This window comes from Fusarium redolens, assembly GCF_020744475.1.
Source record: "Fusarium redolens strain MPI-CAGE-AT-0023 chromosome Unknown BKA55scaffold_5, whole genome shotgun sequence".
Taxonomy (NCBI): domain Eukaryota; kingdom Fungi; phylum Ascomycota; class Sordariomycetes; order Hypocreales; family Nectriaceae; genus Fusarium; species Fusarium redolens.
Genome location: NW_025763668.1, coordinates 602,113 through 615,538, shown reverse-complemented (window position 1 = coordinate 615,538; position 13,426 = coordinate 602,113). Strand labels below are relative to the sequence as shown.

Genomic DNA, 13,426 nt, shown 5'->3' with positions numbered 1-13,426 from the left:
TCGTGTTCTAAGCAGCTCAAGCAGACGTGGTCTCGGGCTTCTGTCCCCAAACAACCTTTTGAGCAAAATATCCGTGATGCTTTCCAGAACGAATCTCTCTTCGGAACTGGGCGACATAAACAAGAATCTCCTCTCTCGTCCATCCGAGAGTATGCGCCATAAACAGAATAAAGCCTTCACTATCAGTCTCAAGACCATATTTGGAGTAAGCACCCATTCGCTTCTCAACAGGGTCCTTGGGCCAAGTGCCGACAGGATTCTATCACATCTGTTAGCACCCTGTCTCAAAGGGTACGGGGGTCACTTACTCTGAAGTCGAACTCTTGAATGTTGATAAAACCGGCCTTCTCCATCGCCTTGCGCTGAGTGCCGTCCTCGACGACACTGAAGCTCGTACCGATTTTCTTACCGCCCTCCTTGAAGAACTCACCCCAGTGACCCATAGCAGAATTAGGAGCAACAGTACCATCATCGCTACTGACGTTGCATGAGGCTTCGTGGCTTTCAATCCAGGCACCGGGTTTGCAGACTCTGTAGGCTTCGGAGAAGAAGGCGTCCCAATCTCTTACGCTGCCCATCAACCATCTGACGTGGATGTAATCGGCGAAGTCAGACTTAAAAGTCCATTCGCGGGTACAGTCTTCGATCTCACTATACAGGGGTTAGTTGAGTCAGACAGGTAGAGATATCGCCTACAATTGAACATTTGGGGGAACCCAAGAGGGCTGGATGGGAGAGAGGTCGGTTCCAATAATCTCAGCGCCAGGGTATTGGTCGGCGAAATCACTAAATCTGCTATTAGCTCTATCTATTGAAGGCAGCGTTTTACTTACATGGCCCAGATGCCTGTACCGGTACCGATATCGATAGCTTGCTACAAAACGGGTCAGTATAGAATGTGAGACAAACAATAAATGACTTACTTGAAGCTTTTCTTCTTTCAGAGGTGCTAGGTGAAGCTTATCTCCAAGACCAAGTGTAAGAATATGGTGGCTGATATCACGTTAGAGCTTTGGCCATCGACTGATACAGTCAACTTACGTGAGATCCATCAAATCATTTTGCTGTTCATCGTTGGAGGCCCTTCAGAAATGTCAGAAATATTTCGAGATCCAATTGAGGTTATGTCAATGTACCAATATTGAGCATTACCTTGCTCGCTGTGATAAGTGCGACCATGGATGGTTCTGTATTCGAGGATGCTGGACGTAATAGATGCAGTAGAGGAAGCGTTATCCGAGTCAAGGGTTGAGTCAGCATCTGCATTGTCATCACCGGCAGCCTCAGCCTCAGCCTGTGCTTGTTCCTGCAGTATCCAATAAGCATCTCAACCACACCTCATCAACTTTATCTACGCACCTCATTTACCTGCGCCCAATGCTGCGGGTCAAGAATAGGACCCGACGTGGCAGCGGGTGGCGAGGCTGCTGACCCGGTAGTTGCAGTCACTGGAGCACTCTCAGCCGCAGGAGCTGGAGACGCTCCAGTAGCCGCTGGGGCCTCGGGAGCAGCCGAGGCTTGGCGTGTTGGCTCAGGCGTTTCAGACATTGTTTCCGTCCCAAAACACAGGGCAGATCTACAGTTGCAATAACTCAAAGCGAAGAAAAGAGAATCAAAGCGTCAGTCAGGTGGAAACACATGAGGGATTAAAGATTAGAGACAGAGTGGACTGATTCGTTTGGCAGGGTAGCACGGACTAAATACTGCTCCGGGGAAACCCATGCGAGTGTAACTCTCACGATTGGCCTGGGAAGTTCTGAGAGCTGCCTTAATGGGAACATCCCTTGGGTCTAGACTCGTGGCACTGAAGTATGAAGCCACCAGGCAAAATGGTTACAAAGCAGATTAAAACAGTTTTATATATATTTGTATCACCGCTGACCGTGATTACTACGTAACCGGTCGAAATATAGTTTTATACTTGACTTGAATGCGATTTATAGCTTATTGTTTCAAGAATTGGCGACTGGCAGTCGGAGATGGTGGGGTCCTTGGCTTCGGATAATACCCAGATCAGGCTAATCACCATTTCCTAAGCAGGCTACGCAATGTCAGGAAAATATATCATTCAGCCACGAATAAAATGTTCAAAACTCGTACGATCAACTCCAAAACAACTAGTTATTTACATAGATCCTCCGCACGTACATCTACCGAGCTTGCATGCTCTGGATCGTCAATATCGCCAACATGTAACCCCATCGCCATGCCCCGCGCCATGTGAACAAGCATGTGGCAATGCAACGCCCATATTCCCGGGTTATCAGCGACCAACGCCACTACAACATGACCTCGACGCGGTACACTAACAGTGTCCTTTCGCACCGGAAACTCAAGATTCAAGCCGTTTGGTGGCGCCTCATCGGCGTAGGGATTATAACTGCCCCAGCTCCCGCGCCCTGGATTTCTGTATGATGATAAAACGTAGAACGAATGGCCATGAAGGTGAAATGGATGCGCGCCATCATCTAGGTTGTTGATGATTATGTCAACTCTTTTCGGTTTATTGTGTGATATTCCAATAAACGGGATGAGTTGGTTCTCGTCCCATGAAGTTCGATTTTGATCGAGGAGAGGTGGAGTTTGTGGCGTCCAGGATGTATGGTTGATGAATCCGACTGGTGCATAGTCCATGTGCGCCAGCTTCTCAACTTTAGCGTAAAGAAGAATAGTCTGTTCTGCTTTTGCTGGAAGGTCAAATACCTTTGTTGCAGCTTTGATGTACTGCGCGTCGAGGACTTGGATATCAGCCGACTCTAAAGTCTGAGAGGGCGGTTCGTTGGATGATGCTTTGCCATCTAGGCTGAATATTGGGAAGTTCTGAATTGGATTCAACGCTGGGTTGGGATAACCAAAGTTCCTGCGAAGCTGGTTAGCCTTCATCTCGATTAATACTGGAATAGATGAAAACGCACTCGTCATCCATATAAACGGTAAGCCAAACGTCTCCCGCGTGGTGCTCTTTCCACTCAACGTCGAGGTCAACGCGCTCACCAGGATACAGAATGCCGACTGTTTCACTAGCTTCAGCCCTAACACCAAAACCTCCATCAACACGAACTGGCCGGATCATGGCTCCGCCAATTCTGATGGAAAGACCTGCGACGGAACCTGTGTTGACAACTCTGAGTCTGGTCTTCTTCTGGCTCCTAGATACCAAGAGGGGTTTGAGGTCAGTGAAATGGACCTGCGAGCAGACAACTGGTCTTGCAGGAACAGCCATAGAGCAGTTGAAGCGTCCCTGACCATTCACCAACAACGAATCTGGGGCAGGTTCGTTCCCTCGACTACTTGCATCTGCATACCACCCTAGCACTTCGGTTTGGTTTTGGTGAAACCAATCACCGATCATGAGTAGGTAATCTTCTGGTGGCAGGCCAACCTCATCTGGAGAGTGCACGATGAGACCTCCCCATAGACCATCAGCACGTTGAACGTCAGAATGGCTATGCCACCAGAAGGTGCCGTGTTCCTCAGCGCCAATAGTGAAGTTGTAAGTGAAACTTCTACCAGGAGCGATGTGACATTGAGTAAACCCAACAGCGCCGTCCATGTTATTCTGGTCTTTCATGCGTAGACCATGCCAGTGAAGGGATACACCCTCGTCTTGGACGCCATTGTGAACATGAATCACAAGTCTGTCACCAGAGCGAGCTTCGATGAGGGGTCCTGGAAACTCATCTACGAAAGTCAGTAACAGTACACACCATGTTTGATGAAGCACCTACCGTTGACAAGATACACTTGTTTTTCGACCCCATCTGGTGATCTGGTCCCAGTTGCAATAGTCCAGTTGAAAGAGAGTGTTGTTGGGGGACGCGATACATGATCTTTGGGATGGAGTTGGTACCCAAGATGGTCGGTAGTGTCATCGCTCGACTGGTTACTTGACGGACCATGCAATGTCACTATGACCCCAATGGCCGATAATAGTGTGACCAAGATAAGAGCTGTTGTCCATCTCCAACCGCACGTGCGACATACTGAAGGCGGGGTTCGATCATCTCGGACCTTGACCTCCTCTCGCAGTTCAAACTCCTCAAGCAAAGCATCAGCTTCTTCATCGTGAGCAACCATTTTGAATGCACCTTTCAACCCAAACTCTCAAAGCGCATGATTGAAGCTCTTTTGTGATGGAAGCGAGCGAGTTTCAAGTCCCATTTTCGTGCCGTACATCCGCATCCCGATAAGAAATTTCCGAGCGCTTGTGATCCCAAGTCTCACAAGATGGTGCACATGTTCCCCCCACGAGATCAATCCTCGCACGCTAATTGGCTCCCCACCCAACAGCATCATCGGTCAGCGAATTAGTTAGTATTAAAGCAAGACCTCCCACTTAGGAAAGATATTCAACGTTGCAATTTACATCCGATGCATGGTCATCTTCATCTTGCTAATCAGATGAATATGATTTGAAACGTGTGAGTTGAGGAATCTTGTGATCGTCGCTTTTAGAGCCAGATCTTGCGGTGCTACGCTACTCCACCGTCGACGAGGGTTTTTTCTATTCTGCTTTTCGTACGATTATTTCCGATAAGAACGAAAGACGTATAAGTTGCCAAGATGTGGCAGTGTATTGAGTCTTGGCTCCTCTGGTTTTACCAGCTGGTTAAGGATTGGCCTTGGTTATCTGATATGATTTTCTCTCCGAGACTTCGTTGGGCCTTTGCGGCTTTGTTGGCGTCTTCGAAAACGGCTCGGACTGAGAGTCTGGCTGATATCGACCATGTCATCTTGTTTATGCAAGGTGAAATCCTTTAATGAGTCTCTTATAATGGCCTTTCTAATGTGTTGATAGAGAACCGTGCTTTTGATCACTACTTCGGTACGATGCCCGGAGTTCGTGGCTTTGCGGATCCAAATGTTCAGTACAACAACGGCATCCCTGTCTGGAAACAGCAAGTCACTCCTCAACAGAGCAAAGACACTGATTACATCACACCCTGGTACATCAACTACCTCGGCGGAACATGGCCTGAAGCTACTCAGTGCATGAGTGCCGGGTCCAACGGCTGGGATGCCAACCAAGCTGCTTGGAACCATGGTGCCAACAACCAGTGGGCTGTCAAGAACACCCCCTACAGTATTGGCTACTACAAGCGTGAGGATCTCCCTGTTCACTTTGCCCTTGCTGAAGAGTGGACTGTTGGTGATATGTACCAAGAGTCCGTCATCGCTTCTACCAACCCCAACCGCGTCATGTGGATCAGTGGATCCATTAATGTCCCTGGTTCACCTCAGACCAAGGATGAGGGTGGATACCCTTACATCGATAACAATGAGACACCTGGTTGTGACAAGAATGGCATCAACTGCTACCCTCTCAAGTGGTCCACTGCTGCTGAGAAGTATGAGGCTGCTGGTGTCTCATGGAGTGTCTTCCAAGATGCTGACAACTTTGACGACAACCCTTATGCTTGGTTCGAACAGTTCCAAGATTCCAAGAAGGGATCGGACTTGAACAACAAGGGTATGAAAGGACAGTCCTTGGACGCTTTCTATGCTCAGGCTGCCGCCGGAACCCTCCCTGAGGTCTCATACATCGTCGGTCCCATGCAGCTCTCAGAGCATCCTCCTTACTCTCCCCACGATGGCTCTTGGCTCCAGCGAAAGGTTGCTGAGGCTGTCATCAACTCCCCCAAGTACTCCAGGTCGGTCTTGATCGTCTCATATGATGAGACGGGTGGCTGGGCCGACCATGTCAGTCCTTACACTTCTCCCGATGGCACTGCTGGTGAATGGATTGATGATCCTTATGGTGCAGCCGGTCGCACTGCTACAGGTCCCGGCTTCCGCGTCCCCTTCTACATCATTTCACCCTTCACCCGTAAGGGAGGTGTCTACACTGAGCATTGCGACCACACTTCTCAGGTGTCCTTCATTGAGAAATGGCAGGCTGCTAAGGGTCGAGATGTCACCACCGATGAGATGGTTCCCTGGCGTCGCGAGAACATGGCTGATCTCGTCAACGCCTTTGACTTCAAGAACCCTGACTACAGTATTCCCAACCTCCCTGAAGCTCCTCAACCTCATACCAACAGCAAGGGTGTTTACGATGGCTCATCATACTGTTCTTCCCAGTATGGTAATGGTCGACCTCCTGTTCCCTACACTGGTGAGGGTGTCAACAATGATACTGCAAGTCTTGCCGAGGCTGGTTTCAAGCCTGTTCGCGGATTGCTCACTGAAGGCCGTACACTTGTTCTCGAAGCATCCGGCCAGGCTGTTAGTACTGCGCCATATGGTAACAAGGTTTCACTGAGCAAGGCGTCAAAGAATCACGACAACATCCAGCATGGATGGGTCCTTCATGCTGTTGATATTGGTGGCGATCAATTCACTATCAGCTCTGCCAACAACGGCCAGTACATCTGCAAGAACCTCAAGCTCTGCAAGGATTCTGGTTCTGCTTCATTGTTTATCGTGGACTTCAAGCCAAGCAATGGTCATTCTTTCAAGGATCAGAAGTCTGGGCAGTATCTGACTACTGGCAGAAAGGAGAAGCTGGGTTGGCAGAAGAACCAGACTTTCTGGAAAGTCTTCAGTGTCACTTACTGATTCATGGGAGCTTGAGAAGACATAGTACATGTAACTAGGAAGTAAATGAACAAATTGGCCGCGTAGGCCATGAGGTCACATATTCTCTGCTGTGAAATGAAACTATATTCGCAGTCCTCTCAAGGCTCACTAGCTACCTGGTACTGTGTACATGACAGGGGCAGTATGAGGACTGGCTGTATCATCAGGATTTACCATCCACCAATAGTGTGTTAAGCACCTTACCCTCTTGATCACGTCTCACCACCACAGCGGCCTTCCCTCATTTTAGCTTTTCAATAAGCTCCTTCTCCTCTCGCTTGATGCGGCATGTAGTGCATTCGTCATTGCCCTTTTCAGTATCGTAAGTCTTTGATATGCCCATTAAGCACGATGCGAGGTCTCCGCGGGCGTTGGCCTCGTCGCATTTGTCTAGTTTGTTTCGGTATGAACATTCTGTAATGCATGACTTGCATTGAATAGATGTGCGGAGCCAGTAACACATGGTTGTACTAAGCCTCGTGGGTTGTATATGATAACTCGTGTTACGTTGTGAGCTGGAAGTTTTGAATGTTAGATAGAGATGTAGCAAGTTTGTTGAAGTTTGAAAGTGGAAGAATATCCTCATTCTTATTGCTGCGACCGAGATTTTATAGTCCCCCTTTATGGGCGTTTGCTAATGATATAATGCATGGCCAGTGGCATATGTGGTGATAAGCATAATAGACAAGCACCTCTTTCACTTCCAGTGAGGCCTGTAAGTTCATGTGATTCTGTATCCAAGGGATGCTTCCAAAAAGTCTAATCAATCCATAAATCTTCGTCATCCACTAACAAAGTATCCAGCAGTTTCCGCTCTTCAGCAAGCTCTCTGATCTCTTCACGCTCTGACTCGTCCCGCTTTTCAAAGCACTTAGCGCATTCCCTCTCCAATTTCCTTTCGATTAGGCATGGTCCGACCTAATCTACATTGTCCCCAACCGGATTTTGTCTTTACGCTTCCACACAACTGTCTATCGAATTCGTATGAGTAGTAAACTCGGCAGGTTTTGCAAAGAAGGAACACCAGGGTTTCGGAACACATTTTCTAAATAACAGCTTTCCTTCGTAATGAATATACGGGTGGTGGTGCGAGATGTGAGGATGTATGTAGTTTTAGGGCAGGTGATTCTTGGGGGATATTGATGAGATTGAATTGGTAGATTTCCATTGAAGACACTCAATGCTCTGGAAGCGATTGTTGATATCAATTCTTTCCTATCCCATCTGCTGGTAACACAATCTGGAGTCCATGGCGTGCAGTGATGAGCTCGTCAGCAACAGCCCATTCACCTTTGATTGTCGACTTAGACTCTTCACGAATCGTTATCGAGTCTTATTAAAAGTTGCTCCTATGACTGATTCTGCTGGAGACACTGCCACGTTTCTGAATCCCAAGGCTGCTAAGCCCTTTATTATGTTTACCGTATTCTAAGTCCTACCTAGCTATGTCAACCCTAACTACGACTCTTCCAGAATGGTTTCGAGTGCCTTTCTCTCTGCTTCCTCGCGCTTCTCCCGGCACTTGTCACATTCTCCGCCTTCCTCCTCCAACTCCACCTCCATGACTCCCGTCTCGCATTCTCCCCACATCGCCAGTTCTGGTAACTTATCGCAAGTGTCACTGGTTGAGTTGGTCTTGTAAGGATGCCTGCAGGTCAAACAGAGTGTCGACAAATGGTACATATAACACATGGTTAGTATCCTTGGGTTTGTTAGTCTTCGGCAAGGTCTGCGAATGTTAAACAGCAAAGTCAGAGGTTTGAGTTTCGTAGAGATATGTTTTCTTTGGATTTTGAAGAGTGGAAGGTTCTACACTTCGAAAGTATCGGGACAATATATAGTCTTCGCCTATGCTGTTGTTCATTGTTAAGTTGTCTTGCTTGTTGCAAAATATCTGAGGTAAAAGGAGGGGTTTTTGCTACTCGGTGTAACTATGAATTAAGTTGGCAGCAGTAAATCCCAGTATTCCCAGTTTCTCATTCACACAGGCACATCATGTATTGTCAGAGGGTGCTACAAAGTGATGGGGTGATGAAATGTGTATTATGTGCTGGCCTGAAGCCACAATAGAAACATACTGTGAATAGAACTATAGATACCGATGAATATATAAGTGAAAAAATGGCGCTGTCCTAGTCATTTCCAATCTCCATTCCTTTACTGAAGGGAAAAATCATCAAACACGAAGTCAGGGAATCCACTTGCATCTGTGCACTCAACAGTGACGGACATGGATTCCGCATCATCAGCCGCCGTGAAACTGTACTGGAACGGTTGGTACTGATACGCAGTGATCTGGTCGTTGAGTTCAAGAGTCTCGGAAACTGAACCAAAGTCGATCTTGAATGAGCAAGTGCTCGGCACGTACGCGGAGCCGGCCGACCAGTTGAACTCGAGGGTATACGTCTGGCTTGCAACCAAGGCACTAGCCAGTGGTTTGGTAACCGTGGCAGATTTCTTGCTCGACCCAAGTTGAACATATCTAGGCTGAGTTAGGAGACTATTACAGACGAAGCAAAGTGTAAGATACTCACAAGAAGTTGTTGCCCGAGTTAGGGGAGGGGCCGTCAGCTGTGCTTCCGGCCCTGATTCTCATGCCATTGGTGCCAAACCAAGCATAGGTACTATCTTCGGTCGCCTGGATCTCAAAGCTAGGGTTCTCAATGAGCGCCCCTGTGACAGGATATGCCTCGCAACCACCAACTTTGATCAGTGCCGTATCATCGACGTAAACCGATCCAAGCACTGTATTGCCAGAGCTGTAATCGCAAAAGAAGACGATTTGAAGAAGGAGGTTACCAGCTGGCATTGTGAAACGAGCTGAGTAGAGAGTGTAGCCAGTCGATGATGTTGCTCCGAAATTGATCGCGGCCGTCTGAAAGCCGATTTGGTCATTGTAACCACCGTACATGTAGCACTGGCCGTTGTCTGGCAGAGTCTTGGGCTTCCAGAAAAAGTGGTAATCGTAGGTTTCGCCGGCTACGAGATCTGATGAGTCGATGTTTTGCTCGAGGAAGATGGCATCGTTTCTAGTTCCACTAGGGAGAAGCCTGGCAATTGTTAGTTTCCTTAATGTACAGCGTACAAGCAATTGTAAACTTACGCCTCCCTCTCTCCGGTTCGAGCATTGGACTCATCCTGCACAAATTCTCCCCTGTTGTAGAAAGCCCATGCCTGGTCGGCATCATCAGCCTCAAAGCCAGGGACTTGGACCAGATTCACAGGGCAGTGAGGTGCCTCAGGCTGTGCGGGAACAAGGAGCGTGGACTTGGGGGGAGCGTTGGGTTCGACGGGAGTAGCATCGCACTCGTTGGTAGAATCCAGAACAGATGTATCATCAATGTTAATTGTAGCAGTATATCCATTGCCTACACCCGGACAAGAGACGCCGATCTCAATAGCAGGATCCAAGTTATCCGCTGCAATGAAGCTCGACGTGTACTGATGGTATTCAGAGTCAGACGGAAGCGGAACTTGCTTCAGTGTCGTGTAGTAATCGAAAGTAGCAAACAGGAAACATTGCGTGTTGACGGATGGTGGGTTTGCGACAGAATACCAGAAGCTGACAGTATACTCTGTGCCCGGCGTTATGTGGATGCGCTGCTCCATGCGTCGTTCCTGTCCGTCAGGAACAGGTAGAACACTTCTTTGAGTTAGCTTGAGTTCGGAACAAAGTGAGAGGGATAACGTACGCGAGGTAATCACCAGTTCGAGCTTGGTCGGGGTCATTCTCAATATCGCCACCGCCCCAGTAGAAACCCCAGACGGTTCCGTCGTCTGAAGGCTCGAAGCCGGGTTGTCTAAGCAAGTTGGTGGGCTCAACACAGACTGGGGTTGTAGTTGTAGGCTCTGACGAAGTTGTTGTGGTATCTGCGGAGGTCGTAGGATTAGCAGTTGTTGTTGTATCGGCAGTAGTCGTAAATTCATCAGACGTCGTAGCTCCAGTGGATGTCGTGGTATCAGTGGGCGCTGAGGTTTCAGCAGTGGTGGTAGGAATGCTTGACGTTGTGGGTTCGATGGATACTGAGGTCTCAGTAGACATGGTAGAAGCACCAGAGGTCGTGGACCCAACAGAGGTCACGGCATCGCTTGACGTGGTAGGGTTACCAGACGTGGTAAGATCAACAGAGATCGTAGGATTACTGGAGGTCTCAACAGTCGATAATGTTGAAACACCTGATGTTGCTGTGTTGCTAGACGAAACAAGAGTTTCACTGCTGGATAAAGTTTGAGTTCCAGATGTCGTGGGATTGGTAGCAGTTGTTCCATCAGTCGAGGAGGTATGATCCGATGATGTTGCCGGGATGGTACTACTGCCCGAGGTCGGGGTTTCGGAACCGGACTGGCTAAGCGAAGTCCTGGTCGATGGGCGACACAGACCTGCGTTGACCCCTAAGAGGTTCGCTGCTACATAAGCAACTCCAATAGCCTTGAGCGACACCATTTTAAACGAGTGACTATTAAAGGAATGACTATTTCACGACCTGGTGAACAAAGGACAGAGCGTAGGAAGACTGACTCGACATTAGAGCAGCCCCATAACATATAATCTCCATGGCAAACTCGAAGAGAAAATTCCGTATCAAACGCCAAGTCAGACCATTTTGGCACGCGTACAACTTAGACCTAAACTGTCAACGGGAGTCTGAATCGGTCGTTAAACGTTGACTTTTGACCAGCTGAATTGCATTTAGTGGCTCGTGAAGGATCAATAGTTTGGTAGACCTTATCTAGTGTATAGCTAAGATTGGCTAGAATACTCAATGTGGATCGGAAGTAACTGTATCGAGACGTTGGGGGCGTTTGTTAGCTGCTGTGCCTTGCAGATTTAAAATTGTTTACCCCTGAACTTTTGGCCTAGCGTCGTGCTTTGCTGTAAGGCGCTATTGATTTTGACAGAAACTATTAACTTATTGCTAAACCTCAATGGATATCAGCCTAAAGGATTCCTTTCGTAAATGTCCTTAAGCCCGGTGACGCCGGTGGGCTTTGCGCTAAATACCATGACCATGACACACAAATCGGTTTGTGAAACTTGCTTAATTGGTTGGTCAGTTATCACGTCACTGAGACCCGCCAGCGTTATCGGGCTTTAAGATACATGCTGACAGCTACGATGAAATCGTGGCTTGTGGTGTAAGGCGCAGTATTGTGCAGCTATAGACTGTTTTAAACATTGTGTACTGTATTGCTGGTGTCATCTTCATGAATCCAAATTCTCATCTACTATACATTGTCTACTGAAAGAATCGTCTTCACCTTGGGACATAAAAAAACGAGATCATAATGTTGAAATTTCAGTGTCGTCACCAAGTTAGGAAGTGGTTCCCTATCGAACCTTGGTATACTGCAGAGGCCACTGGACTTTCACGCCCAACTCCTTCGCAGCTGTCAGCACAAAACCCGCATCTCGTAAGAACTGTCTTCCAACCATAACCAAGTCCGCCTGAGAATCCTCATACTTTCCTTTCCCAACCTTTCCGTTTGTTCCGCTCGTCTCTTGTACTGCCTTAAAAGCGTCATTACCATGAACGACACTCTCAGCCATGGCAGGGTTGTCGATAAACCCCACTGCGGCGATCAGCAGTTCGATACCATCAGCTTTGATGGCCTGTCGGAGCTGGTATGCAAGATCGATCTGATAGTAGGGGTGAATGTCGATCTTTTGGTCATTATGGTTACCACCAGACGAGACATCAAGAATGTCAACGCCCGCTTGGGGAAGAAGCTTAGCAAGTCTGATGGAGTCTTCCAATGTCCAGCAATCCTGACCACTCCACTCCATCCACTCAACCGCAGAAATGCGCAATGAGAGAACAACAGTCTCTGGTATAGCATCACGGACAGCTTCAAGAACACGGAAAAGGAATTTCGTTCTGTTCTCAAAAGAGCCACCATATTCGTCCGTTCGATAATTCGTGAGAGGCGAGAGGAACGCGTTGATTAAATATCCGTGAGCGCCGTGGAGTTCGATAAAATCTTCAACAATTAGTTGTAATTCGATGATCGGGTATACAATACATACCAACGCCAGCTTCAGCAGCTCTTCTAGCCGCCCTAGCAAACTGCTCAACCGCAAGATCAATTTGTTTGTGTCCCATTTCTTTTGGCATAGGGTATCCAGGGCCATGACAAATCGCACTTGGTGCCCAGACATCATTCGGCCAGCCGCCTTCTTCCTTGGTTGCAAGTGGGAAGATCACCATAGGATCACCCTTGGCAAGCCACGGCGGATGCATGGAACCCTTTCGACCAGAATGGCAAAGCTGGATACCTGCATTCTGGCCCTGAGCGTGGATGTAGTCAACAACTCTCTTCAAAGGTGCAATCTGGCTATCCTTCCAAAGACCTGAATCTCCTGTTGAGACTCTGCCATTCGGAGCTACGGCTGTAGCTTCAACTATGACGAGGGCTGCACCTTTGGTAGCGAAAGAGCCGTAATGTACCAGATGGAAGTCTGTCAGATGTCCATCATTGGCACTGAACATGCCCATGGGAGAGACAGCGATGCGGTTTTGGAGAGTCAGCCCTCGGACCTGTAGCGAGGAGAAGAGGGTCGAATTGGCTTCATTGTCTGAGAGCGGTGTACCTGGCACGGGTGCCACGTGAGAGTACAACGGGATGGTCTTTTGCAAGGACATTTCGATAGGCAATTACTCCCGCTGAGCTGGACTTTTCAGTGTCTTGGCTTCAGGTTGGGGAAGGCTGAAGTAGACTGTCATCTTGCACCGCGAGATAGGACAGCTTTATACCTCAAGGCCGCCACAGAGGAATCCCATCGGACATCATTTGTCCGAAATGTACTCTAAGTATATTATCAATCACCTCTCGATCCTTAATGTCGTTA

The 13,426-nt window shown here is 48.2% G+C and overlaps 4 protein-coding genes across 4 annotated transcripts; 1 reads left to right on the top strand and 3 right to left on the bottom strand.

The window, feature by feature from the left end:
• Positions 1-16: 16 nt before the first annotated feature.
• BKA55DRAFT_591846 (multicopper oxidase-domain-containing protein) lies at positions 17-4,077 on the bottom strand (the record flags this gene model as incomplete). Its single annotated transcript, XM_046195312.1, has 11 exons — positions 17-259; positions 309-570; positions 697-786; positions 834-874; positions 924-993; positions 1,042-1,083; positions 1,137-1,306; positions 1,360-1,530; positions 2,311-2,860; positions 2,916-3,681; positions 3,729-4,077. The coding sequence occupies 11 exons, from the start codon at positions 4,075-4,077 to the stop codon at positions 17-19; spliced, it is 2,754 nt and encodes a 917-aa protein (XP_046051756.1).
• Positions 4,078-4,563: 486 nt separating this feature from the next.
• On the top strand, positions 4,564-6,558 carry BKA55DRAFT_507351 (phosphoesterase family-domain-containing protein; the record flags this gene model as incomplete). Its single annotated transcript, XM_046187336.1, has 2 exons — positions 4,564-4,747; positions 4,799-6,558. The coding sequence occupies 2 exons, from the start codon at positions 4,564-4,566 to the stop codon at positions 6,556-6,558; spliced, it is 1,944 nt and encodes a 647-aa protein (XP_046051755.1).
• Positions 6,559-8,605: 2,047 nt separating this feature from the next.
• Positions 8,606-11,099, bottom strand: BKA55DRAFT_735883 (uncharacterized protein). The gene is made up of 4 exons (XM_046201311.1): positions 10,272-11,099; positions 9,683-10,222; positions 9,114-9,629; positions 8,606-9,061 (listed from the first exon to the last, which is right to left on the bottom strand). Exons 1-4 carry the CDS (start codon positions 11,021-11,023, stop codon positions 8,737-8,739), a joined length of 2,133 nt encoding a protein of 710 aa, XP_046051754.1. The 5' UTR covers positions 11,024-11,099; the 3' UTR covers positions 8,606-8,736.
• Positions 11,100-11,908: 809 nt separating this feature from the next.
• Positions 11,909-13,220, bottom strand: BKA55DRAFT_687334 (uncharacterized protein; the record flags this gene model as incomplete). Its single annotated transcript, XM_046199052.1, has 2 exons — positions 11,909-12,558; positions 12,605-13,220. 2 exons carry the CDS (start codon positions 13,218-13,220, stop codon positions 11,909-11,911), a joined length of 1,266 nt encoding a protein of 421 aa, XP_046051753.1.
• Between the last annotated feature and the right edge of the window lie 206 nt (positions 13,221-13,426).